The 24,661-nt window shown below is 40.7% G+C and overlaps 1 protein-coding gene across 15 annotated transcripts in view; it reads right to left on the bottom strand.

The window, feature by feature from the left end:
- The window catches only part of ULK4 (unc-51 like kinase 4), a 577,302-nt gene that overhangs the window by 401,302 nt on the left and 151,339 nt on the right, over positions 1-24,661 (bottom strand). For all 15 annotated transcript variants that reach the window (XR_013549925.2, XR_013549926.2, XR_013549927.2 and 12 more), the window contains one exon: positions 21,797-21,924. Coding sequence is in view for 12 of the 15 variants with exons in the window: in XM_078432438.2 (XP_078288564.2) it covers positions 21,797-21,924 (128 nt within the window). In the remaining 3 variants the exon portion in view is untranslated. The remainder of the gene's footprint in view (positions 1-21,796; positions 21,925-24,661) is intronic.

Genomic DNA, 24,661 nt, shown 5'->3' with positions numbered 1-24,661 from the left:
TCCTCAGCAAAGTTTCTGGGGCTGAACGGTCTACAGCATGTTGGGACATCCCTCCAGGTCAAAAACAAGCTATTGCATTTTCTACTAGGACCAAAAGTGGGCTTTTGTGAACTTAGGAAACAATATATAGCACCTTTAAAGGTGTTCCTTTTGACTCATTTTCTGAGGAACCCATTTAAAAACTTGCCGGTTTTGAATGGAGTTGGAGTGAAGACAGGCTTTGCTGCCGTTCCAGTGTACAGCATAAGGCTCCTCTGCCCCTCGGGCCTTAGGACCTAGCAGAGCTAGTGATCCTCTGGGTGTCTGTGGCAAACAGGAGTGATAGAGGGAGCCCCAGGGAAGCACCAATAAGCGAGTCACAACACAGACCTTCGGGGCTCCTACGGTCTGAAGACTGGTGCTCGCCCCCAAATTCCCATGCTGGAATCCTAACACGCAATGTGATGGTGCTAGAAAGTCATTAAGTCGCCTGTGGGAGGGCTCTGCCTTCATGAATGGAATTAGTACCCTTATAAAAGAGATCCCACAGAGCTCCCTGGTTCCTGCTCCATGTTAAGATACAAGGAAAAGTCTGCAACTGTAAGAGGGCCTTCATCCACACTGCTGGCACTGTGATGTCAGACTTCCAGCCTCTGGAACCGTGTTTCGATAGTTTATTAGCTACCAATCTTCGATATCTTGTTAGAGCGGCCCCAACAGACCGAGATAGGGGTTTTAGAGCAAAGCCACATGCTCATCTGCAGATCACTTTTCTTTCGAGAAAAAGTTCTTGTTAGAATGAACGTGCGACCACTGACATCAAATTATCACAACGTCTGAGCTACCTATCGTTACCTGAATCAGTAACCTGACACACCAAGTCACTAGACTGGGCACGCAGAGCAGTAACCCAACAAGCAGATTAATATAAGAGACTGAGCCGGAACAGGCCCAGAACATCTTAGTTAAGTTGCAGAAGTCGGTGGCTGAGATTCCCTTGATACTCACTCTTCCGCACTGCCTCCCCTCTCTTGATCCTGATTAAGATTTATGACCAACTGACCAAAGAGGAAAAGCACCGAGCCCAGTTACTCAATGGTTCAGTGCAAAATGCTGGCACCAAGTCGAAGTGCACTGCTGCAGTTGACAAACCCAATCCAAGAGTTCTTGAAAAGGAAACGTCCCAGTTGGCAGAGCTTCAAATACATTTCGTTGTACCCTATGTTTAAACTGAGATGTAGCCAGAAGCACAGATGCATGCTGCTTCACAGGCACTGGCTAACAGCTTAGGAGGGACATAGAAAGAACAAGATATGAAGACTGATGGTAAGAAACCCTGGGAAGGGAGCATGTGGGTAAACCTCTCTGGACGGGCACAAAGCATGAAGGCATTTCTGGACCATATGAAGGACCCTTAGTGGGTGGGTATCCACGTCAGAGGAGGCTCTCAATACCTGGGTAGACAAGATGACAAGTTGTGCAAATGTCAGTCACCTCTCTCTCCAGCCACCCCAGGACTCGCGCAGTGGCCCCACATGCCAAGTGGCCAAGGTGAATAATGGAGGCTATGCATGGGCTCAGCAACAGGAATGCTCATCAGCCACGACCATTACCACTTCAGCCAACAGGAGAATTCAGTGCTGAGCCCCCACTGTGGCCCCATTTCCTGGAGAGACCAGCCAGTCATCTAGCAACAAGTCGGTTTATGGAAGAGGCTGTAAACTCTCCTCAGCAAAATAGTTACAAATCCTGGATACAGATTTGCTTTCCGTGCCCATAAGCGCCTGCCAGTTCCACTAAGCATGGATTTAAGAACTGCCTTATTTATCATCATGGTAATCAATATAATACTGTATCTGACCCAGGAACTTAGTAACATCCAAAAAGTGTGGAAATGTGCTCATGCCCATGAAATTCACTCATCTCAGCAAGCACTCCTCTACCCAGGAGCAGCTGGTTTGAAAGAAAGGAGGAATGGCCTACTGAAAACTCAGTCATGGGCCACCCGGGAAGCAACACAATGAAAAATTGTGTTCTATCGCACAGCACTCACAGGATTTTTACTTCCAATCTCCATGACCGGAAGGCTCTGCTAGATTGGTTCCAAGGAAGGAAAGTTCCCCCCAGAGGACAGAACAACAATTCCGTTTGGGTAATAAAGAGGGTTACTCTACTGGTTAAGAGTGAGTGGTCATGATTACGCGTGGACAGGGGCAACTAGAAAAGGGATTCTGTAAAGAGCCTCTGGGTACTTCCGTAATAGCCGAAGTTAATGAAAATCTCAGCAACCGAGAAAAGGCGGGCTCACTGAGGAATTGTATCTTTCAGGTACTTGACATGCTCAGAAAAGTCCAAACCTGCGATTCAAGTTTATTTTTAACAGTGGAACTATACTGATTCATAGGGATTCCTGATACACATTTTTAAATGCCCTTAAAAAAGTAGCTTCACCAACTGGTTAAAAGGTGTCCTTTGGGCTATACTCTGGATCTAAGAGAGTGGTAGGGGTTTTTTTTCCCTTAACATGACATTATGATGGGTAGAAATAGTATCATTTTAATTTCTATTTCTTTGATTATTTGAGGCCAAATATCTGCTCGTATCTTTATGAATCTCTTTACAGTATACGGGTTAAAACTCTTTGTTACATACGACGCTGTAAAAATTTACAGGTTTTGTAAGCATGAAATCTTATTTATAATCTTGGGGAATATAAAAGTTTCTGCCCTATATATAGCCAACCATCAGTATTTCCTTTTATGGTTTCTTTCATAGCCTTTCTACTCTGAAAAGCTTTTGCTGCCCATGTTTAAACATATTTTCTTCCAGCTGTTTACAGTTTCTTTTTAGTATATAATTCTTTAATCCATCTGGAGTTGACTTTTGTATGGTGTAAGCTGAGAAAATTTTTTCCCACACAGTTAACCAATTATACAGAATAAATGTTTCTTTTAAAAAAAATCCTTCATGATCAAAGTAGACTTTTTCTTTATTTTTCCGATTACCATATTAACAGCAATGCTATAGGGAAGGGGAAAAAAAAGCCTTGATGAAAATGGCATCCGTCATTTCAGGATCACAGAACAAACCTATACAATGAGCTTACAAGACTCTTCATCCTCTGAAAGGGTTATCATTTACTAGAGACACGTGATCACCTGTCATATTCAATAGGAATATGAAACCATTTGGAGAAATAGGTGGACATTGTGGGGCTATCATATAATTTTTATCTGATCCTGACAACTCGATTTCACTGCCTGTCATGCTAGATAGATTTGAAAGCTGACATCATAGAAAATGTGCTGATATTTAATCTATAAAAGGCCAATGGTGATGACAGTAAGCAGGAAGAAAGGTCTACATGATGTAGCCGAGGTTATCATAGGGTCTCGATGTGAGATTGCAAGTTCTTGGGCGGATGGACAGCATCCTGGGTAGCTCGGAATTCTAGCCACTAGTGGAGTTCTAAGGGACAGGTAAGGAAGGAGAAACAATTTTCCATATGAACCCATCAAAGAGAATGTTACTATCTCTCTAAAGGCTGCCTTCCTTTTGCATACTTTGATATTCAACCCTGCATTTTAAATGCACTGAACATCGTACCTGGGCTGCAAACCATGGAGTAACAAATACCAACCATTTTCCATCATCTGGACTGGGCACCTATGTGTTTGTGAGAGTATCATATTCCTAAATGTGATCTACAAAATCTAAACAAATCTGACCTTTGACCGCCTTAAGGATTCCTTTAATCCTTCAAAATCACCTGGTGCCCATTGCTAACTTCCTTTTTCTTCATTACATTTTTAATTACAGGAGTGAAATGATTACAATAAGGCCAAAATAAAAATGAATAAAAATAACAATCTCCTATCCTACCCTCCTCAGATAACCAACTTGGTATTCTCCTTCAATGCCTTTTTTTTTAATAAATTTTATACAAATAGAAGAGTTTGTGCCATTTTTATTTGTTTGATAAAATAACTTCCTAATATGAAGCTCTGCCCTTTCACTTTGTCACATATATGTATACATAGCGAATATATCTCCAAGTTAATGAAATGAAGCACTCACTTATATTACAGCTATATCATCATTTCAATATCAATGGATCGTAACTGTATTTCCAGATATTAACCACTAGAAACAAGGCTACATTGGACCCCCACATGCACACATCCTGAATAATTCATACTTCTATTTCTAACACCAAATGCAAGTCTGTTAGAACCAAAGCGATGTGTATTGTTAACAGTCATACATGTTTTTAAATTACTTTCCGAAAAGTTGCACAGATTTGTATTTCCACGAGCAATACTTGAAAGTGACTTTGGATTTCCAATTATGGCAAGATGGAATTAGGCCCCACTGCTCCCAGATTTTCCCTCTTGTGACTAAAAATGCCTGGATGTAATATAGAGAACAGGCGTAAGATGGAAAAGAAAATGGGGAGCTGCCTGGACAACAAGGGCCTTGAGCAACAACACAGCCGTGAGGCTCCTCCGTTTCTTCTCCCTACTCATGGATTCAGAAAAGGATGCAGCGGAAGTGGTGAACCCAAAGCCACCCCCAAAAGAGAAAAGGCCTGTCTCCCTCCACCAAAGAACCAGTAAAAAGATGGCCTAAGGGGAAACTTTGAGAATATGTGCCTTACTTTGGCAAGACACCAAGAGAAAATAGCACATGACCCTCTCCTCTACACTTTCAGTGGAGCCAGGCAGCAGGCCAGCCCCAGAAGAAGGCGGCCCATTCCAATTCCCCAGCTGGCAGGTGTGAGCAAGGCCAACAGGAAGCTCATCTTCCACCCTGGTGGGAGCAGATGATCTGACCCCACCGCCTACCGCTCCCACTCCAGGGGGTGGGGGGTAGCACCCATGAGAAAAGCAGGCAGCAGACCCTCGAACTCCCTGACCAACCAAACCAGCCGCTCTACAATTTCCCTGAGGGGACCGTGTTGGCATATTTGAGCAAGTGGCACAAGCAAGCAGCAATCTGATTCCCCATCAGGTTAGTGTCAATGGGGTCCAGTGAGGAGCTGGACCCACATTTCTTCCCAAGCAACAAGACTTCCAGACAAAGAGTAAGGTGAAGACAGAGTCTCCTAAGGTAACAGGCAAAATGTCCAAGACACAACCAAACATCATGAATTGTAGCAAGAACCAGGAATATCACAACTAGAATCAAAAAAAGACAGTCAACAGATGCTAACACCAATATGAATCATGCTAGAATGATCTCCTAAGAATTTTAAAGCCACTGTAATGAAAACGTTTTCACACTCTCTTAAAACCAATGAAAGAACTGAAAATTTCAGGAAAAATAAAGGTTATAAAAAATGTAAAATATAGAGCTGAAAGATACAATAACCAGTATTAAAAAACTCACTGGATGAGCTCGGTAACAGAATGCAGGTTGGAGACTACATAATCAGTGAACTTACAGACAGATTCATTGTACTTACAAAATATGAAAAACTGATTTTAAAAAAGGCTTTAAAAAAAACAGTCTCAGGGCGCCTGGGTGGCGCAGTCGGTTAAGCGTCCGACTTCAGCCAGGTCACAATCTCGCGGTCTGTGAGTTCGAGCCCCGCATCAGGCTCTGGGCTGATGGCTCGGAGCCTGGAGCCTGTTTCGGATTTTGTGTCTCCCTCTCTCTCTGCCCCTCCCCCGTTCATGCTCTGTCTCTCTCTGTCCCAAAAATAAATAAAAAACGTTGAAAAAAAAAAAATTAAAAAAAAAAAAACAAAACCGTCTCATAACCTGTAGACCAATCACAAAATACTTTATACAGGGATACTTCATTTTATTGAGCTTTGCAGATATTGTCTTTTTTACAAACTGAAGGTTTGTGTGGATCAAGTCTATCGGTGCCATTTTTCCAACAGCATTTGCTCACTTATGCCTCCGTCGCATTTTGGTAATTCTCGCAATATTTTAAACTTTTGCCTATTATTATATTTGAAATGCTGCAATCTCATACAACTTTAATGAATGAGGAGGGGAGTTGCTTCTTATGGATGAGCAAACAAAGCAATTTCTTGAGATGAAATCTACCCCTGGTGAAGATGTTGTGAAGACTGTTGAAATGACAACAAAGCATTTAGAATATTACAGAAACTTATGTTGACAAAACAGTGACATGGTTTGAGAAAACAGACTTCAGTTTTGAAAGAAACTCCACACGGGTAAAAGGCTATCAAACAGCATCACATGCTACAGACAAACCATACATGAAAGGAAGAGTTAATCAACACGGCCAGCTTCATTGATGGATTATTTTAAGAAACTGCTATAGCAACCCCAACCTTCAGCAACTACGACCATCCTGATCATTCAGTGGCCATCATCATTGAGGTAAGATCCTCTACGGGCAAAAAGATTATAGCTTACTGAAAGCTCAGATGATGGTTAGCAATTTTTTTTTTTTTTTTTTTTTGCAAAAAGATATTTTTTAAACCTGTTTTTAAGTTTATTTATTTTGAGAGACAGAGAGAGACAGAGACAGAGCATGAAGCAGGGGAGAGGAAGACAGAGAGGGAGAGAGAGAGAAGCCCAAGCAGGCTCTGCACTGTCCACAAAGAGCCCAATGCAGGGCTTGAACTCACAAACTGTAAGATCATGACCTGAGCAAAATCAAGACTCGGATGCTTAACCAACTCAGTCACCCCAGGAGCCCCTACAATAAGGTATTTTTTAATTAAGATATGCACACTATTTAGACATAATGCAACTGTATACTTAATAGACCACAGCACAGTTTAAACAACTTTTATATGCGCTGAGAAATAAAAAAATTCATTTGACTCACTTTATTACAATATTCACTTTATTGTGGTGGTCTGGAACTAAACCCGCAACATGTCTAAGGTATACCTGTGTGTGTATCTTCAGAGTCCAAAGAAGGAAAGGAAAGGAAAAATAGAACTGAAAAAGTATTTTAAGAAATATTGCCTGGAAAATACCCACATTTAGCAGAAGAAATAAATACACAGGTATAAGGAACTGAACAAACTCAAGGAGAAAGCCAAAGAAATTCACACCAAAGATAAATTATAATTAAACATCTAAATCCTAAAGACAAAGAAAATATCTTTAAAACAACCAGAGAGAAATGGCCCATCACTAACAAAGAACACCAACTGCAATCAAAGATTTTTCATATGAAACTACAGGGAACAGAAGAAAGTGGAATCTTTTTTGAGACTTAACAAAAAACAAACAAAAAAAGTCAATCAAAGTTTTAACTGCAGTGAAATATGCTTCAAGAATGCAGGAGAAATAGAGATTTCTCAGAAAAAGGAAAAGTAGTGATTCTTTTAAAACAAACCTATCTTTAAAGAATGGCTTAAGAAAGTTTTCTAAACATAAAGGGAACTATAACATCAAGCTACCAGTATCAAAAAAAGTAAAGAAGGACATGAGAATCCATAAAATTAGGGGTATGTATATCTACCTCTAACATACTTCTCATCATTGAAGCAAAAATTGTAACTCCATCTGATGAAATAATCAGTGTATATAGAGAATATACAGTAGATTTAAAAACAAGGAAAATTTTTATACAGTCATGATTTTTGAAAAAAGTCAGGTTTAAGCCCTAAAACATCAATAATCACCTTAAGTGTAAATGGTCCATATGCACTAATTAAAAGACAGAAACTGGCAAGGCAGATACAAAATTATGAGTCAGCAATACACTGTCTGTAAGGAACTTACTTCATATGCAATGATATAGGTAGGTTTAAAGGAAAAAGGTGAAAACAGATATAAAATGCAAACAATTTAAGGCAAATTGGCTTTAAGGCAAATAAAGGCAAAGTGGCTACATCGACAGCAAATGAAGTGGCTACATTGACATTAAATCAAAGAAAAGAAAACCTCTCAGAGACAAAGAGGAACCCAAATAATGATAAAAAAACATCCATCTACCAGGAAGACAAAATAACCTTAAATATGTACACACTAAACAATGGAGCCTCCAAATACGTGAAGTAAAAATTTTTAGAGCTGAAAAGAGAAATAAACAAATCCACAATTGTAATTGTAGACTTCATTATCCTTTTAGTAATTGCTAGAAATAAAAACTGTAAGAGTACAACGTATCTAAACAACACAATGAAACAAGAGAATCTAACTTACACAAAAAGAGCACTCCGCCCAACAAGCAGCAGAATTCACATCTTTTTCAAGCACCCACGGTACATTCACCAACATCAGTCGGCTCAGGTAATCAGTTCAGGGTCACGGGATCGAGCCTAACCTCAGGCTCCATGCTGACTGTGGAGCCTACTTAAGATATATATTCTCTCTCTCTCTCTTTCTCTCTCTCTCTCTCTATCTCTCTCAATCTCTCTCCGCCCCCCCCCCACCCCCCACTCTGCCCTTGCACACATGTTCAAAGACTGGATGACATCCGAGTAAATATATCACTCTCCCTAAACTGATACATTGGTTTAATGCAACTCCTATCACAATGTCACCAAGGTTTTGACAGACATAAAAAAGCTTATTCTAAAACATATGCAAAGGCATACAGGCCCTGGAGAAGCTAAAACAGTACCGGCAAAGAAGAAAAAATGGGAGGAATCACTTTACCAATATTAAGATTCACCATAAAAGCTACAGTAATCAAAACACTATGGTACTGGTAGAAAGACACACACAAATCAATGGACCAGAATAGAGAACCCAAAATGAGAGTCACCCAAAACAAATGTGCCCAACTGATTTTGTGACAAGGAACAAAAGCAATTCAATGCAGAAAAGACAAGTTTTTTTAACAAATGGTGCCAGAGCAATTAAATATTCACAGGCAAAAAAACAAACAAAAAACAGAAACAAAAAAACCAACACGTATCTAAACTTCACACTTCATATAGATATTAACTCAGAATGGACGATAAATGAATGGCATACAAACAAACATCTGGCGGGAGGCGGAGTGGGGAGAAAATCGGTGGCATCTACCTAGACTTCCGAGACTTGATACTGAGAGCAAAAAAGGAAAATTGGTCAAGTGGACCTCATCGAAATTAGAAACTTTTGCTCTGAGAAAGACTCTGTGAAGACACTAAAAAGACAGGGGTGCCCAGGTGGCTCAGTCATTTAAGCATCCAACTTCGGCTCAGGTCATGATCTCATGGTTATTAAGTTCGAGCCCTGGGTTCGGTTCTGTGCTGACAGCTAGGACCCCGGGAGCCTGCATTGGATTCTAGTCTCCCTCTCTCTCTGCCCCTCCCCGACTCATTCTCTGTCTCAGTCTCTCAAAAATAAATAAACATTGAAAAAAAGATTTTTATAAAGGGGATAAAAAGACAAGCTACACACTGGGAGAAAATATCTGCAAAGCATATATCTGACAATGGACTCATCTCTAAAATATATAAAGAAGACTCAAAAACTCAAGAGCGGAAACAATTTGAAATTATGCAAAAGACATGAACAAACATTTCACTGAGGAGGCCAGAGAGAAGGAAAACAAGCACACAAAACCACACTCAACATCATTAGCATTTGAAATGCAAATTAAAATCACAATGAGGTATCACCACACCCTTGAGAATGACTCAAGTTAAACATGGCAACAGCACAAGCTACCGAGGAGACAGAGAAACCCCATCACTCCTACACTGCTGGTGGGAATGTAAAACAGGGCAGCCGTTCTGGAAAACAGTTCGCTGGTTTCTGAAAACATAAAACGAAGAGCCATCATATCAATAGTGTGGGGAGAAAATGCGCTCCATGGTTCTCACGTATCTCTGCGTGTCAGATGAAGACACACTAAAGCATCTGTTCCCAACTCCAGCTATGCTTAGGTTTGTATGGCAAACAGCTTTGGAAAATACAATGTCTCCCCCCAGGAAGAGAGCAGATTTGTTTCCCAATCAGGATAATGGAGATAATGTCTCCTTCTGGGGGTAAAAGTTGGGCAGGTCTGCCGGCACTCCTCATAAAATGAGGGGCTTCTAATCACCGAGGCCCTCAGCAGTGACACAAACCACCTCACCGTGTGCACAGCACCCACCTGGGCCTGCCTGCACATTGCTCCCTCCACAAAGGGACCTGGGTGTCAAGGGGAACCAATTCAAACGGACCCTCAGGCTGTCCACTGTGTCCTGGGTGATGAAGGCCCATCTCTGACCCAGGAGTCTATGTCTTTTGCCTGCATCTATTAAAACCAGCAGGTTCACTTGTTAGCTTATAAGTAGGATGAAACCTTCCAGCTCTTCAAAGCTATTTATTGCTAAGTAGTAATTGCAAAGTAAGGATTCCCTTGTAAAAATGGACCACAATTTATCCATCTACATTTGGACATCTCTACTCTTTGAAAGGCACTCTTAAGAGAATAAACAGACAAAGTCACTAAGAGAAAATATTTGCAAGCCACAGATGTGATAAATAACTTATATCATAACTATGTATTTTTAAACCCTCAAAATTCACTAAGAAAACCACTTTTATAAGGGAAAAGATATGCATAGGTTGTTCAACAAGGAAGATACAGGGATGACAAATAAGCACATGAAAAGATGATCAAAATCATAAATTGTGAGGGAAATTCAATTAAAACCAGTGAGCTAGAACTGCACACCTGGTAGAAGGGTTAAAGTTTACAAAAAAAAAAAAAAAAAAAAAAGACTAGCCATGGGGAGTCGGCAAGGATGCTGCAGAAAAACCGGAATTCTCATACACTGGGGGTGGGAAGGAATGTCAAATGGTACAACTACCTTGGAAAATCGTTTGTCTGTTTCTTAAAAACATTAAGACCTACCATAAGACCAAGCAATTTCACTTCTAGAAAGTTACCCATGAGAAGTGTTAAAGCATATATCCAAAGATTTATCCAAAATGCTCATTTTTTAAAATGAATCCCTTTATGACTTGAAGGATTGCGAAACAGAGATTTCCTAACCACATCATTTCTCCTGTTTTTCTTAGTTATGAAACTTCTATAAAGAAAAACTTTGCCAAATCAACTACTGGATTATTCCGAACTAAAGTCTGTTAAATGCTGGGTAAGTGCTGATTTGGGCCCCTGATTGAACAATATTCAGGCTAATGGTCACCTGTCCTCCTAAGGGTTGTTTACTATAATCATGACCTCGAAAATTCTTTACCCTGCTATTTTAATATACTGTAGTCATTATTGCTTTTAGTGCTCAAAATTCCATCCTGGGCAAGTAGAAGATCCTTCAAGTTGGATCTTACGTTCTTTTGACAGGACCTTAGCAGTTTCTGGTAATTTCCCTTGCTTTCAGGAATGAAAACATGTCCTGGGCTCTATAGCTTATCTCCTGCATGAATGTCTGGCTTTGCCCAAGACAGTGGCCATTTGCACAAAACGCCTTTTAGTGGAAAACAGCACTTAGGGATTAAAATCTGTGCTGGATTTTGAGTAGCTCAAATTATAAAGTAAGTAAGTTCTTTAAAAAGAGACAAAATAAAATAAAGAGTAAGTCATGAGTTCATTCTGATAATTTTGATTTAAATTATGGATGACAGGATTTTACTTTTTATTTCATAATTGTTTATTTTCTTCCATGTTAGAAAACCTTGGTTCCTACTTCAATTGGCATAATTATTAGCTTTCTCTTCCTGTAACACACATATACATGTATACGATAGTTTCAAGTCAGCAATACGATTATTAACATTAACAACAAAAACAAAAGGAAGGTGAAGTTTCCTTATTGGGGTTTTTTGGTCCCTAAAACACATCCCAATAGAAATATACTATCAAGTACTGGGTGTCTGGTTGACTCAGGTTGGTTGAGCGTCCAGCTGTTGATTTTGGCTTAAGTCCTGATCTACAGGTTCATGGGTTCAAGCCCCGCATCAGGCTCCATACTGGCGGTGCAGAGCCTGCTTGGGATTCTCTTTCTCTGTGCCTCCCCACTCTCTCTTTCCCTCTCAGAATAAATAAACTTAAAAAAAAAGAAAAGAAAAGAAATATACTGCCAAGTACTGTGATTTAAAAACACATTCCGATCTCTTCTTTGGAGAGTTATACCACAAAGTTGACATCAGGTTATTTTTCAATTTTTACAGACTGCTTTCTTTTTAACCTTTTTTATTTAATTTTATTTTTCATCATGTACAACATGTACATGGTTCTTTAACCTAGATCATAAAACAGTTACATTAAGAGAAGTATAGCTTTCATCCCTATTCCTACTCCCTATTCCCTTTCTCTCCCTATTTGCTTCCTCTCCCTATAAATTGCCATTTTTTGGTAATTTTTCATGTATGCTTCCCTTCTCTTTTTGAAAATACTAGTAAATGCATCTATCCTTTCTGTTTTCACTCCCTTTCTTATACAGAAGGTCGCCTACCATAAATATTGTTCTGCACCTTGCGTTATTTCAGGATAATAATGTATCCTGGAGACCATTCACTCCATGACTGTGTAAAGAGATCTTCCTTGACCCTTTCCACAGTTGCCAAGTCCTCCATTATGGGGACTGTGGTTGGCAGAATTCTAATAATCTCTCAAGATTCCCACCCCTCTGGCATCAAACACCAATCTAGGTATACAGTGAAGAGAATTTGAAGAAGTCAAGTCCCAATTCAATTAACCCCAAAGTATGTAGATTATCTGCATGAACCCATCCCAGTCAGGTGAAGCCCGTAAAAGCAGAGTTTTCTGTGGCTGGTGGCAAAAGAGGGAGGTCAAAGACATTTGAGGGGGGTGGAGGGGATTCAAGGAATACGCAAGCAGGACTCCTACTGGCCTCCAAGAAGAAAGCAAACTGCTTGGCTATGAACTGCCAATGGAGAGAAAGGTCGGCCTTTAGAAGCTGAGAGAAAGCCCCCGCCAAGAGCCAGCAAGGAAATGGGGACTTCAGACCTACTGCTGCAAGGAAATAAATTCTGCCAACAATTAGTGACCTTGGAAGAGGCCCCCGAGCCTTGGATGTAGACTACGGAAGCAGCTACCACTTCCACTTCAAGCAGACGGTCCCACTACACAGAACCCTGACTCCTGACCCATGGGAACTGTCAGATTAAAATGTGCCGGTTTGGGGTTTTTTTGGTTTTCGGTTTTTTTGGATTAATTTGTTATGGCAGGGACAGAAAACTAACATGCCCACAGTTCTCTAGCCAGTCTCCTGCTCATGGATATTTACACTGTTTAGTCTTTTTGCCATAACAAACAATGCCTAGTAAATGTGTCATTTCTCCTCTTTGCTAATAAAGGATCTTTGGACCCTCTGTCCTAGAAGTGAGATGGCTGGGCCAAAGGGTGAAATATGTAATTTTTCTAGATATCGTCAAATTCCTCTTCCTAGTAGCTTCCACATTTTACATTCCCACAGGCAATGTAGGAGAGGCCCGGTTTCTCGACAGCCTCATCAATACATTTGCAGACCCTGCTAGTGCACTGTGAAATCCTATCTCTGCTGGTTTCTCTTAGAATGAGGAATAACGATGTGCATTCCTCTTACGACGAGGAAACTTGTGCATATATTGGTAGGTTTAAGGGTCCCTCATTCGTTTCTCCGTGAACTGTCTCTTCATAACTCTAATCTCTGCTTCTGCCATATCACTCTACCTGTTGACGAGTTTTGGCTTCTGCACCCCATGTGAGAGGCTTCTCTTAAATATCTAGTGATTCTTTTTTATATACATTTTGTGTATTTATTTTGAGAGACAGAGAGAGAAAGGGCGCGTGTGCAAGCAGGGGAGGGGAAGAGAGAGACAGAGAGGGAGAAACCCAAGCAGGCTTCCCACTGTCTGCACCGAGTCTGGTGCAGGGCTCAATCCCATGAACTGTGAGATCATGACCTAAGCTGAAATCAAGAGTTGAACACTTAACCCACTGAGCCACCCATGCGCCCCAAATACCTGCTGATTCTTGATTGTCCATTTATGTTTTTAAATGATGCACTGAAGTGTTGTTGGGAGGTGTATGTGCAGGAGCAGGACTTAACACGGATGGGCTCCATTCCGAGAATGGGGGGAAGGTTTCACTGGATGCAGAAGGGGCCATCCAAACGGCAGCCCCTGTGGGGGCTCTTACTGGGATTTGGCCACCTTCCCAGAGATGAATCTCCAAATTCTGGCCAATAGTGCATAAGCCAGGCTGCCAACAGTCTGCAATCGCAGTAAAACAGGGGGTGGAAGGCCTCACCCTTCCGAGTGATCAGACGTTCATACAATCCTCAGACTTCTCACAAGGCACCTCATCTCCCTCTTACCTATACGTGAAAATACCCAGATTGGCACTATCCAGAATGTATTTCAAGTCTCCTGCTGTGGCAGAAGAGGCAGAGTCTCCTGGACGTTTGGGGGGGGAGGGGGGCGCTGGGAATCCACTCTCCAAGCAGATCCCCCATCATTCCTGTCTTGAGTCTCCCCCGCCCCTCACCACGGCCAAAGGTAGCAGCACCTCTCGTTTCCAACCTTTCCAGAGTTCTGACATAGTCATCGGTGTCCTCACGGCTTTCGTCTTGCAGACAAAAAAGGATGTCAGCAATCTCCATTCTGCTAAATTAGCAAGCATCCATCTGTCAGCTTTCCGGCGTCCAAACTACAAAGATGAGGTGACAATGCTCATCGGCTTTAGCCATCTTTCCCTTTGCCCTTATGGTTCTGTGACTTTCTCCTTCCCCCACCTGCAGGAGAGAGCACGTTCCAGCAGAAGACGGCTGCTAACACCTCTCCAATTAGAAATCCCCATCGGTTCCCTCCTGCCCCCGGCAATGCGGGCGACGAGGTCTCCCGGAACTCTGCTCTGTCTCTCCTACTGTCCTCGCGGACCCGTCCGGGTCTCTGCCATCGGCTCTGTGTGCTTCGGCCTGTTCTTTCACACTGCCTTTCAAAGCACGAAAAGCATCCCCAGCAGAGGCCACGCTCTTTCAGCTCCTCTGCCGCACTTGCACAAACTGCCTCTCCACAGAGTTTCCGTTACTCGTTTGCTGAGATTCCGTCTGTCCCGTTCGTTCTGCCCCAGTAAGAGCTGCCTGTTCTCGCTCTGTCTCCTCCAAGTACAGCGTCTCTCTCAATGGACTCCGACAGATCTGCTTCCTCGTGACTTCTTCACCTACTCGGCACCTGACCAGGACAGCGCGTGGCCAAGAAGCAGGTGGTGAGAGGGAGCTGCTCTCTTTAGGAGCGAGGAAATGACATCATCGGCCTGCAGCCTCACTGACGGGGGCAGACTGGCCCCCATTCAGTCCTGCTCCAGATCTCCTGGGAACAGGCACGCCCGGCCCCCACAACCACGCACAGAAGACGTCTGCGTTTTGCACCTGCCGACGCCGAAGCCCCAAGGTCTCCCGTTCACCGAGGTTTAGAGGATACCGAGCCATCTCTGCCACACAGCACGGGAAGAACGGAGCCCGTCCTCACCTCTCCAGCAAAGCCAAGCCTCATCTTCCAGGCTCCTTCTCTACACGCATCCTGCTCACCGTGTTGCTCCAGAGAGAGCAGACACACACATCACAGCAATTTTCTGAGAGGACCGAACGGTTCACGCCCTGGCTATGACGGTCAGAATGGTTTAGTCGTTTCCAGTTAAAGAGTTTCTGCAGTTGGGGTTAAGAGTATTTGAGACAGAGAGATCGGAGTCGCTGTCAGAAGAGATTCTTAAAGTGACCAGAAGGCTGAATGATCGGAGGAAGCCAGCCATGAAAACATCTGGGGGAAGAGCATTATGGGCACAAGGAACAGCACCAGGGAAAGGCCCTGCGGTGAGCACAGTAGGCTTACTGTGTTCAAAAAGCAACAAGAAACACCATGTAACTGGAATGGAGTGAGAGCCAAGGAAAGTCAAAGACGACACAGGCTAAGAGGTGGGCAGGGATTAGAGGAAGGAGGGCAGAGGAGGCCATGGTCAAGAGCAGGGCTATCATCTCAGGATGACAGGATATTATCAGAAGAGTCTGAGCAGGGAAGAAACAAAAGCTGATTCACACTGTCTACAAGATTCTCTAGTCACTATATGGAGATCAGACTGTGAATCCGAGAAACGATGTAAGAACATCTGTTGAGAATCTATGTTATCTATCCTGGGGAAGATGATGGCAGACACACAGAGAAGAGGAAGCGAAGCCAGCAGAAAGAAACCCTTACAAATAGACAAGAACAACTACTACCTTCGGCTCTAGTGGACTAAGGATGCATGCTCCCATTTAAAACAACTACAAGGGGCGCCTGGGAGGCTTGGTCGGTTAAGCATCCGACTTCGGCTCAGGTCATGATCTCACAGTCTGTGAGTTCGAGCCCCGGGTCGGGCTCTGTGCTGACAGCTCAGAGCCTGGAGCCTGCTTCAGATTCTGTGTCTCCCTCTCTCTCTCTGCCCCTCCCCTGTTCATGCTCTGTCTCAAAAATAAATAAACGTTAAATAAATAAATAAATAAATAAATAAATAAATAAATAAATAAATAAATAAAACAACTACAAAATAGACACATACACGGAACATCGGTTTTCAAGACGCTGGACGTGAAACAAAGCTGGACAGTGATCTCTGAGACACAGAAAGAAAGAAGCCTCTGTAGGAGCCTCTATATCCCCTCCACTTAGACCTGATTAACCTGCAACCTAAGGACATACTAAACGGCAAATACCAAGGAAGAATCTTGCCTTCCAAGTGATGGATGCTCAATTAAAATTACATGCTCATAAATTAGCACTGGTATGTGACTACTAGTATCTATCTACAGGAAAAGGAATTTTCAAAGATCAGGTACATAAAATTGCACTAGCAATCAGCACTAACGTACACATTTTGCAATCACCGCTAACGTTGACATTTACAACTGATTTGATGAGGAGGATGCTAACTTTGACCCCTAATTAAGCAAAATGTTATCTATCCCTCAGAAAAAGAATTGTGTTCTTCTCATTTGTAGACCTGTATTACCAAAAAAAAAAAAAAAAAAAAAAAAAGCTATATTCCTTTGTTAGTATATTCTTTACTATGTCAATTTAAAAATCTGTGGATATTTGTTTTCTCTCATTATAAAAGTACATTCATCAACAAAAAAATTGTGGAAATTTGTTTTCTCTTCTTACATAAATACAGCTATAATAGCCACAATTTTGGATCTTACCCCATAAATCCTAACATAGTTAATCTCTATAGGAAAAAGTTTTCTAATCTCTAATCTAGATCAATCTCAGCAATGCTAGGGTCTCCTGAGTATTCTACAATAAGGAGAAAGCTAGATCAAGAAACAGACATTCCATATGGTATTCTTCAAAAATCCATGTGTTCAAGGTTCCTCTGAGGTGTAATGGAGCATGAACCAGTCCAGAAGACGTTAATCAGGAAGCATCAGAGCATGAAGGGAATCTCAGGAGCATCAGGACAACTTCTCCTTTTAGAGGAAGGAAGTGGAACCTAGGGAGACTGAGGATCTGCCCAGCAAAGGACCACTCCAGAAATCCTCCTGACTCTGCCTCCTGCCCCACTTCTGTAGACTGTCTGGGCTTCAGTGGCTCATTCCTGAATCTTACAAAAATGAAAAATGACCAAACCACCAGTCAAGAATGCCTCTCAAAGATGCAAACAAGAACCAACTTTAACACCCTGCCTTGGATTATCCTCACATCTAGGGAACTCCAGGTATTTCCCACCAACCAGCTTCAGTTCCACAGGTCTTCTCTTCATCGTTGGTGTTTCCCAGATGATGGTGTTAAGTGAAAAATTAAGCCCTTAGAAAAGTCTAGGGGAAAAAAAAAATCAGTATCAAGTATATAGAGGCCAAGAAATACGACTAAAATTAATAAATCCCACCTGATCGTGGTAAATAATTCTTCTAATATACTGTTGGATCTGGTTGGCTAGTATCTTTTTGAGGATTTCTGCATCCCTGTTCATCAGGGAAATCGGTCTCTAGTTCTCCTTTTTAGTGGGGTCTTTGTCTGGTCTTGGAATCAAGGTAATGCTGGCCTCAAAGAATGAGTGTGGAAGTATTCCTTCCATTTCTATTTTTTGGAACAATTCAAGAGAATAGGTGTTAACTCTTCTTTAAATGTTTGGTAGAACTCCCCTGGAAAGCCATCTGGCCTTGGACTCTAGCTTTTTGGGAGATTTTTGATTACTAATTCAATTTATTTACTGGTTATGGGTCTGTTCCAATTTTCTATTTCTTCCTGTTTCCGTTTTGGTAGTTTATATGTTTCCAGGAATTTATCTATTTCTTCCAGATTGCCCAATTTATTGGCATATAATTGCTCATAATATTCTCTTATTATTATTTGTATTTCTGCAGTGTTGGTTGTGATTCTCTTCTTTCATTCTTGATTTTACTTATTTGGGTCCTTTCCGTTTTTCTTTTTGATCAAACTGGCTAGGGATTTATCAATTTTGTTAACTCTTTCAAAGAACCAGCTCATGGTTTCATTGATCTGTTCTACTATTGTTTTTTTATTTCGACAGCATTGATGATTTCTGCTCTAATCTTTATTATTTCCTGTCTTCTGCTGGTTTTGGGTTTTATTTGCTATTATTTTTCCAGCTGTTTAAGGTGTAAGGTTAGGTTGTGTATCTGAGACCTTTCTTCCTTCTTTAGCAAGGCCTGAATTGCTATATACTTTCCTCTTATGACTGCTTATGCTGCATCCCAGAGATTTAGGGCTGTCATCTTATCGTTTTCATTGGCTTCCATGAACTTTTTATTTCCTCTTTAACTTCATGGTTACCTGTTCATTCTGTAGTAGATGCTCCTTAATCTCCCAGTATTCGTGGTCTTTACCAATTTTTTCTTGCGACTGATTTCGAGTTTCAGAACATTGTGGTCTAAAAATGTACATGGTATGATCTCGATATTTTTGTACTCATTGAGGGCTGATTTTGTGGCCCAGTATGTGATCTATTCTGGAGAATATTCCATGTGCACTCGAGAAGAATGTGTATTCCTCTGCTTTAGGATGAAATGTTCTGAATATATCTGTTAAATCCATTCGGTCCAGTGTGTCATTCAAAGCTATTGTGTCCTTGTTGATTCTCTGCTTAGATGATCTGTCCATTGCTGTAAGTAGAGTGTTGAAGTCCCCTACTATTATGGTGTTGTTATCAATGAGGTTTTTTATGTTTGTGATTTATAGATGTATATATTTGAGTGCTTCCACATTGGGGGCATAAATGTACAGAATTGTTAGATCCTCTTGGTGGATATACCCCTTAATTATGATATAATGCCCTTCTTCATCTCTTGTTATAGTCTTTATTTTAAAATTTAGATTGTCTCATATAAGCATGGCTACTCTAGCTTTCTTTGGGCGACCATTAGCATGATAGATGGTCCTCCATCCCCTTACTTTCAATCTGAAGGTGTCTTTAGGTCTAAAATGGGTCTCTTGTAAACAGCATACAGATGGATCTTGTTTTCTTATACATTTTGTTACCCTGTGCCTTTTGACTGAAGCATTTAGTCCGTTGACATTTAGAGTGAGTACTGAAAGAGAGTAATTTATTGCCATTGTATTGCCTGTAGAGTTGGAGTTTCTGGTGGTGTTCTCTGGTCCTTTCTAGTCTTTGTTGCCCTTGGTCTTTTTTTGTTTGTTTCATCTTTTCTCCCATCAGAGAGGCCCTCTTAAAATTTCTTGTAGGGCTGGTTTAGTGGCCATGAACTCGTTTAGTTTTTGTCTGGGAAACTCTTTCTCTCTCCTTTTATTCTGAATGACAGCCTTGCTGGATCAAGAATTCTTGGCTGCATATTTTTCTGAGTCATCACGTTGAATATGTCCTTTCTGGCCTGCCAAGTTTCTGTGGATAAGTCTGCTGTGAACCTGATCTGTCTTCCCTTATAGGTTAAGGAATTTTTTTCCCTTGTTTTCTTAATTCTTTCCTTCTTTGTGTATTTTGTGAATTTGACTAGGATATGCCTTGTTGGTGGTGGGTTTTTTGTTGAATCTAATGGGAATTTTCTGTGCTTCTTGGGTTTTGATGTCTGTGTCTTTCCCCAGGTTAGGAAAGTTTTCTACTATGATTTGTTCACATAAACCTTCTACCCCTTTTTCTCACTCTTCATCTTCTGGGACTCCTATCATTCAGATGTTGTTTCTTTTTAATAAGCCACTGAGTTCTATAATTCTTATATTGTGCTCTCTTGCCTTAGTTTCCCTCTTTTTTTTTCTGCTTCATTATTCTCCATAATTTTGTCTTCAATATCACTGATTCACTTCTCTGCTTCATCCATCCTTGCCACCATGGCATCTAAACAATCCTAAAATTTGTATGGAACCAGAAAAGACCCAAAAGGCCAAAGCAATCCTGAAAAAGAAAACCAAAGCTGGAGGCATCACAATCCCAGACTTCAAGATGTATTACAAAGCCGTAATCAAGACAGTATGGTACTGGCACAGAGACCCACAAACAGATGGCCAACTAATCTTTGACAAAGCAGGAAAGAATATCCAAAGGAATAAAGACAGTCTCTTCAGCAAATGGTGTCGGGAAAACTGGACAGCAACATGCAGAAGAAAACCTAGACCACATTCTTACACCATACACAAAATAAACTCAAAGTAGATCAAAGACCTAAACATAAGACAGGAAGCCATCAAAATCCTAGAGGAGAAAGCAGGCAACAACCTCTATGACCTTAGCAACTTCTTACTCAACAGGTCTCCAAAGGCAAGGGAAACAAGCAAAAATGAACTATCAGGACCTCATCAAGATAAAAAGCTTCTGCACAGCAAAGGAAAAAATCAGCCAAACTAAAAGGCAACCAATGGAATGGGAGAAGATATTTGCAAATGACATATCAGATAAAGGGCTAGTATCCAAAATCTATAAAGAACTTATCAAACTCAACACCCAAAAAGATTAATCCAGTGAAGAAATGGGCGGAAGACATGAATAGACACTTCTCCAAAGAAGACATCCAGATGGCTAACAGACACATGAAAATATGCTCAACATCCACTCATCATCAGGGAAATACAAATCAAAACCACAATGAGATACCACCTCACACCAGTCAGAATGGCTGAAATTAGTAACTGAGGCAACAACAGATGTTGGCAAGGATGCGGAGAAAGGGGAACCCTCTTTTACTGCTGGTGGGAATGAAAACTGGTGCAGCCACCCCAGAAAACAGTATGAAGGTTCCTTAAAAAATCAAAAACAGAACTACCCTATGACCCAGCAATTGCTCTAGTAGGTATTTAGCCAAAGGATACAGATGTGCTGTTTCAAAGGGGCACATGACCCCAATGTTTATAACAGCACTATTGACAATTGCCAAAGTATATAAAAAGCCTAAATGTCCACCGACAGATGAATGAAGAAGATATATGTATAAATATACACATACATACACACACACACTCATAATGGAGTATTACTTGGCAATCACTATATATACATATACACCACACACACATGCACACACACACAAAATGGAATATTATTTGGCAACCAAAAGAATGAAGTCTTGCCATTTGCAACAACATGGATGGAACTAGAGTGTATTCTGCTAAGCGAAATTAGAGAAAGACAAATACCATATGACTTCACTCATATGTGGAATTTAAGATACAAAACAGATGAACAGAAGGGAAGGGGAGCAAAAACAATATAAAAACAGGGAGGGGGACAAAACACAAGAGACTCCTGAATACAGAGAACATACTGAGGGTTGCTGGAGGGGTCATGGGTGCGAGGATGGGCTAAATGGGTAAGCGGCATTAAGGAAGACACTCACTGGGATGAGCACTGGGAATTATGTGTAGAGGATGAATCACTGGATTCTATTCCTGAAATTATTGCACTATGTGCTACCTTGGATATAAATGAAAAAGTAAATAAAAATAGATAAATAAAACAAGTTCCAAATTGAAACCATCAGAGAAAATCATACCTTGCTTGGCAGCCGAGCAGCAGCATCTCATGGTTATGAATCAAAATATATAAAAGAACGAGGAAGGCTTTTGCTCTGATCGAAGTTGATGGGCTGTCAAGTAAACGGATAATTGTAGAAACAAAATCCTGTGGAAGATATTAAAATATTTTGTGAGAAAACATGAAATAAATAGAGCAGTCAACTATCAGGGTCAAGAGTTTACAATAAATAAACAGATGGCAGAAAATAAAATAATTTCAACTATTGTTATTGCATTCTTAATTTGTGCGGGAGTCTAACCAAAATTTTAATATGTATTATCTCATTTAAACCTGGAAAGTAGCCATAACAAGGTGACAGTATTATTCTTAAAGAGAAAAATGAACCTTGAAAAGGTAACCAATGCACAAAGTTGGATTGAAATCAAGGCCAATAGGACAACAAAGCCCATCCATCTCTTTATCAATCAACCGCCCAACAGTAAGGGTGGCAATAAGTAATGAGAACAACTGGAAGTCACAACTGCATGTACCCATGAACCTCTGCACAAACCTGCATGTACAGAAAGCACATCTCTAGTCTACGCATCTAGTCTACACACCTGAAGTCCTACAGACATAAAATACTCAATACAGGACACAGAAGAAAAACCTGTATTCCTATAACATTCTTTAACAAAAGGCATAATACAACACAGAGGAATAAATACTAACATTAGCATTATTTTCACTTTGTTCCAGGTGCCTAATGACAGGCAAAAAGGAAATGCAGGCACACACACAGAGTTAATGAATACAAGCAGGCAGGAATACAGAATTATTAGCGAGATGGCCACACAGAGCAAGAGTGAAAGTTCCCCACAGTCCTTAAGAGAAGTAAGCACCTAGCAGTAACACCATTATGTCCAAGGTAAATGTAAGCAGCTCTTTTGCTATGCCACTGTCCTTTTACGTTGGGTGCTACATTGCCAAACAAGAAGAATTTACAGCCAGGCATATGCTTTTATTTAAGGATGGAGATATACCTACGTATCTGTATCCATGCATGAATCTCACCTAATTCCTGAACCAAATAATCAAGCTAAGTCATCACCTGGGTAAAATAAAACCATAAACACCAAGGAACCTTTGAGTCATCTGTTTCCACCCCCCACACAAACACATAATTCCAAAACCACTCAAAGATCCACTAGTCTTAGACTGAAAAACTGTTCCAATTACAGAAGACTTCAAAGACATGATAACTGACTGCAATTCAAGATCTGGCAATTTTGTTTCACATCAAAGAACACAACTGGGATGATCGTGACATCTGAAAAAGTCATGTAGATGAGTTAATGTTAAATAAATGTTAACTTCTTTTTAAATTCATTGCCTGATTTTAGGGAATATTCAGTAAACTGATTACAAGTAAAGGAGCATCAGGTCTGCAACCTCTTCTCAAACTGGTCACACATGTACTTGCACGCACAAGGTAAAAGACAAAAAGAGGAACTATAAAGCAAACATGGTAAAATGCTAACATTTTCTGAATGTGGATGAAGGGTATATTGCAATCCTTTGAACTCCACATCCAAAACTAAGCTCAGAACCTATCCTAAACATGATTCTCCCCCTCTGAGGATCATCAGCTCAAGACCATGCTGGAAAAACCTGAGCATCTTCCTTGACTCCTCATTCCTCCCATGTACAATTGATCCCCTGTTACTATGAGAATGATACCCCCACTGATGTTGCCTTATATTGCAATACACCATATTTTTCGATTACTAGAACATGTTTTATCTCACTTTGTTTTCTTCCATCTATCCTAGAAATCTTAGCCACAGTGATCTTCTCCCACAGCAAATAGGAGTACATTATTCACCTATAAAATATTCTCCATAGTTCCTGCAACTCCTAAGATGAAGCCAAAATCCCTTATCGTGGCATACAAGGCTCTTCATGATCTGGTTTTTTATTACCTTCCCCAAATCACTTAATATACCACCACTCCTCTATATAACCCCCAACACTCACCCTAGGGAAATAAACCAAGAAAAGAGTATATTGAACACAGGAAAGAGGCAAAGGGAATCCCCAGATGATTTCCAGGGTGATAGCTATAAATGGGCACAGAGAGCACCCTACCCATATTGGAGTTGGTCAGAAGACTCCAGGAGAGATCTCCTTAAGGAGAAAAAAATGGACAGAATACCCAATGTATGGGAATGCAATCTGAAATTTAAAAGTGATGTAATAACATTCTGCTGAATGTTGAGCTAACCAAAATTAACAGAATGAGTGCATGTATGTGGCAGGCAGGGCCGAATGTCAGACTTGAAAACAAACTCCAAATGAATATAATATTTAAAAAATAACAAAAAAGGATGAAAAGATCTAGAAGAGGCTACAGGAGATAAACACATTAGATGTGTGTATCTAACTACTTACACACACACACTTACATACTTATACAAGCATTTATAGACATGAAAAAGGTCCAAACAGCTAATTATACAAGAAAACAAGTACAGACAATATACCTCAGGAACACAGAGGCAAAAATCCTCTACAAATATCAACAAGTTGAGTCCAACAATACATCAAAAGTATAAATTAAAAAATCACAAACAAGTCGAGGTTATCTCAGAAATGCAAGACTGGTTCAATATTTGAAAATCAATCAGTGTAATTCATCAGACAAAATAAGAAAAACCACATGATCTTATCAGTGGATGATGAAAAAGCATTTGACAAAATTCAACTTGCATTCATGATAAAAACTCACCCAACTAGAACAGAAGGGAACTTCCTCAATCTGTAAAAGGGAATCTAGAGAAAAATTATAACTAACATCAAAATTAAAGGGGAAACACTTGATGCTTCCCCTCCAAGACTGGGA

The sequence above is a fragment of the Panthera onca genome, chromosome C2 (genome assembly GCF_046562875.1).
Source record: "Panthera onca isolate mPanOnc1 chromosome C2, mPanOnc1 haplotype 2, whole genome shotgun sequence".
Lineage (NCBI taxonomy): Eukaryota > Metazoa > Chordata > Mammalia > Carnivora > Felidae > Panthera > Panthera onca.
The sequence above is the reverse complement of the archived record's forward strand: the minus strand, read 5'-3'. Positions and strand labels throughout refer to the sequence as shown.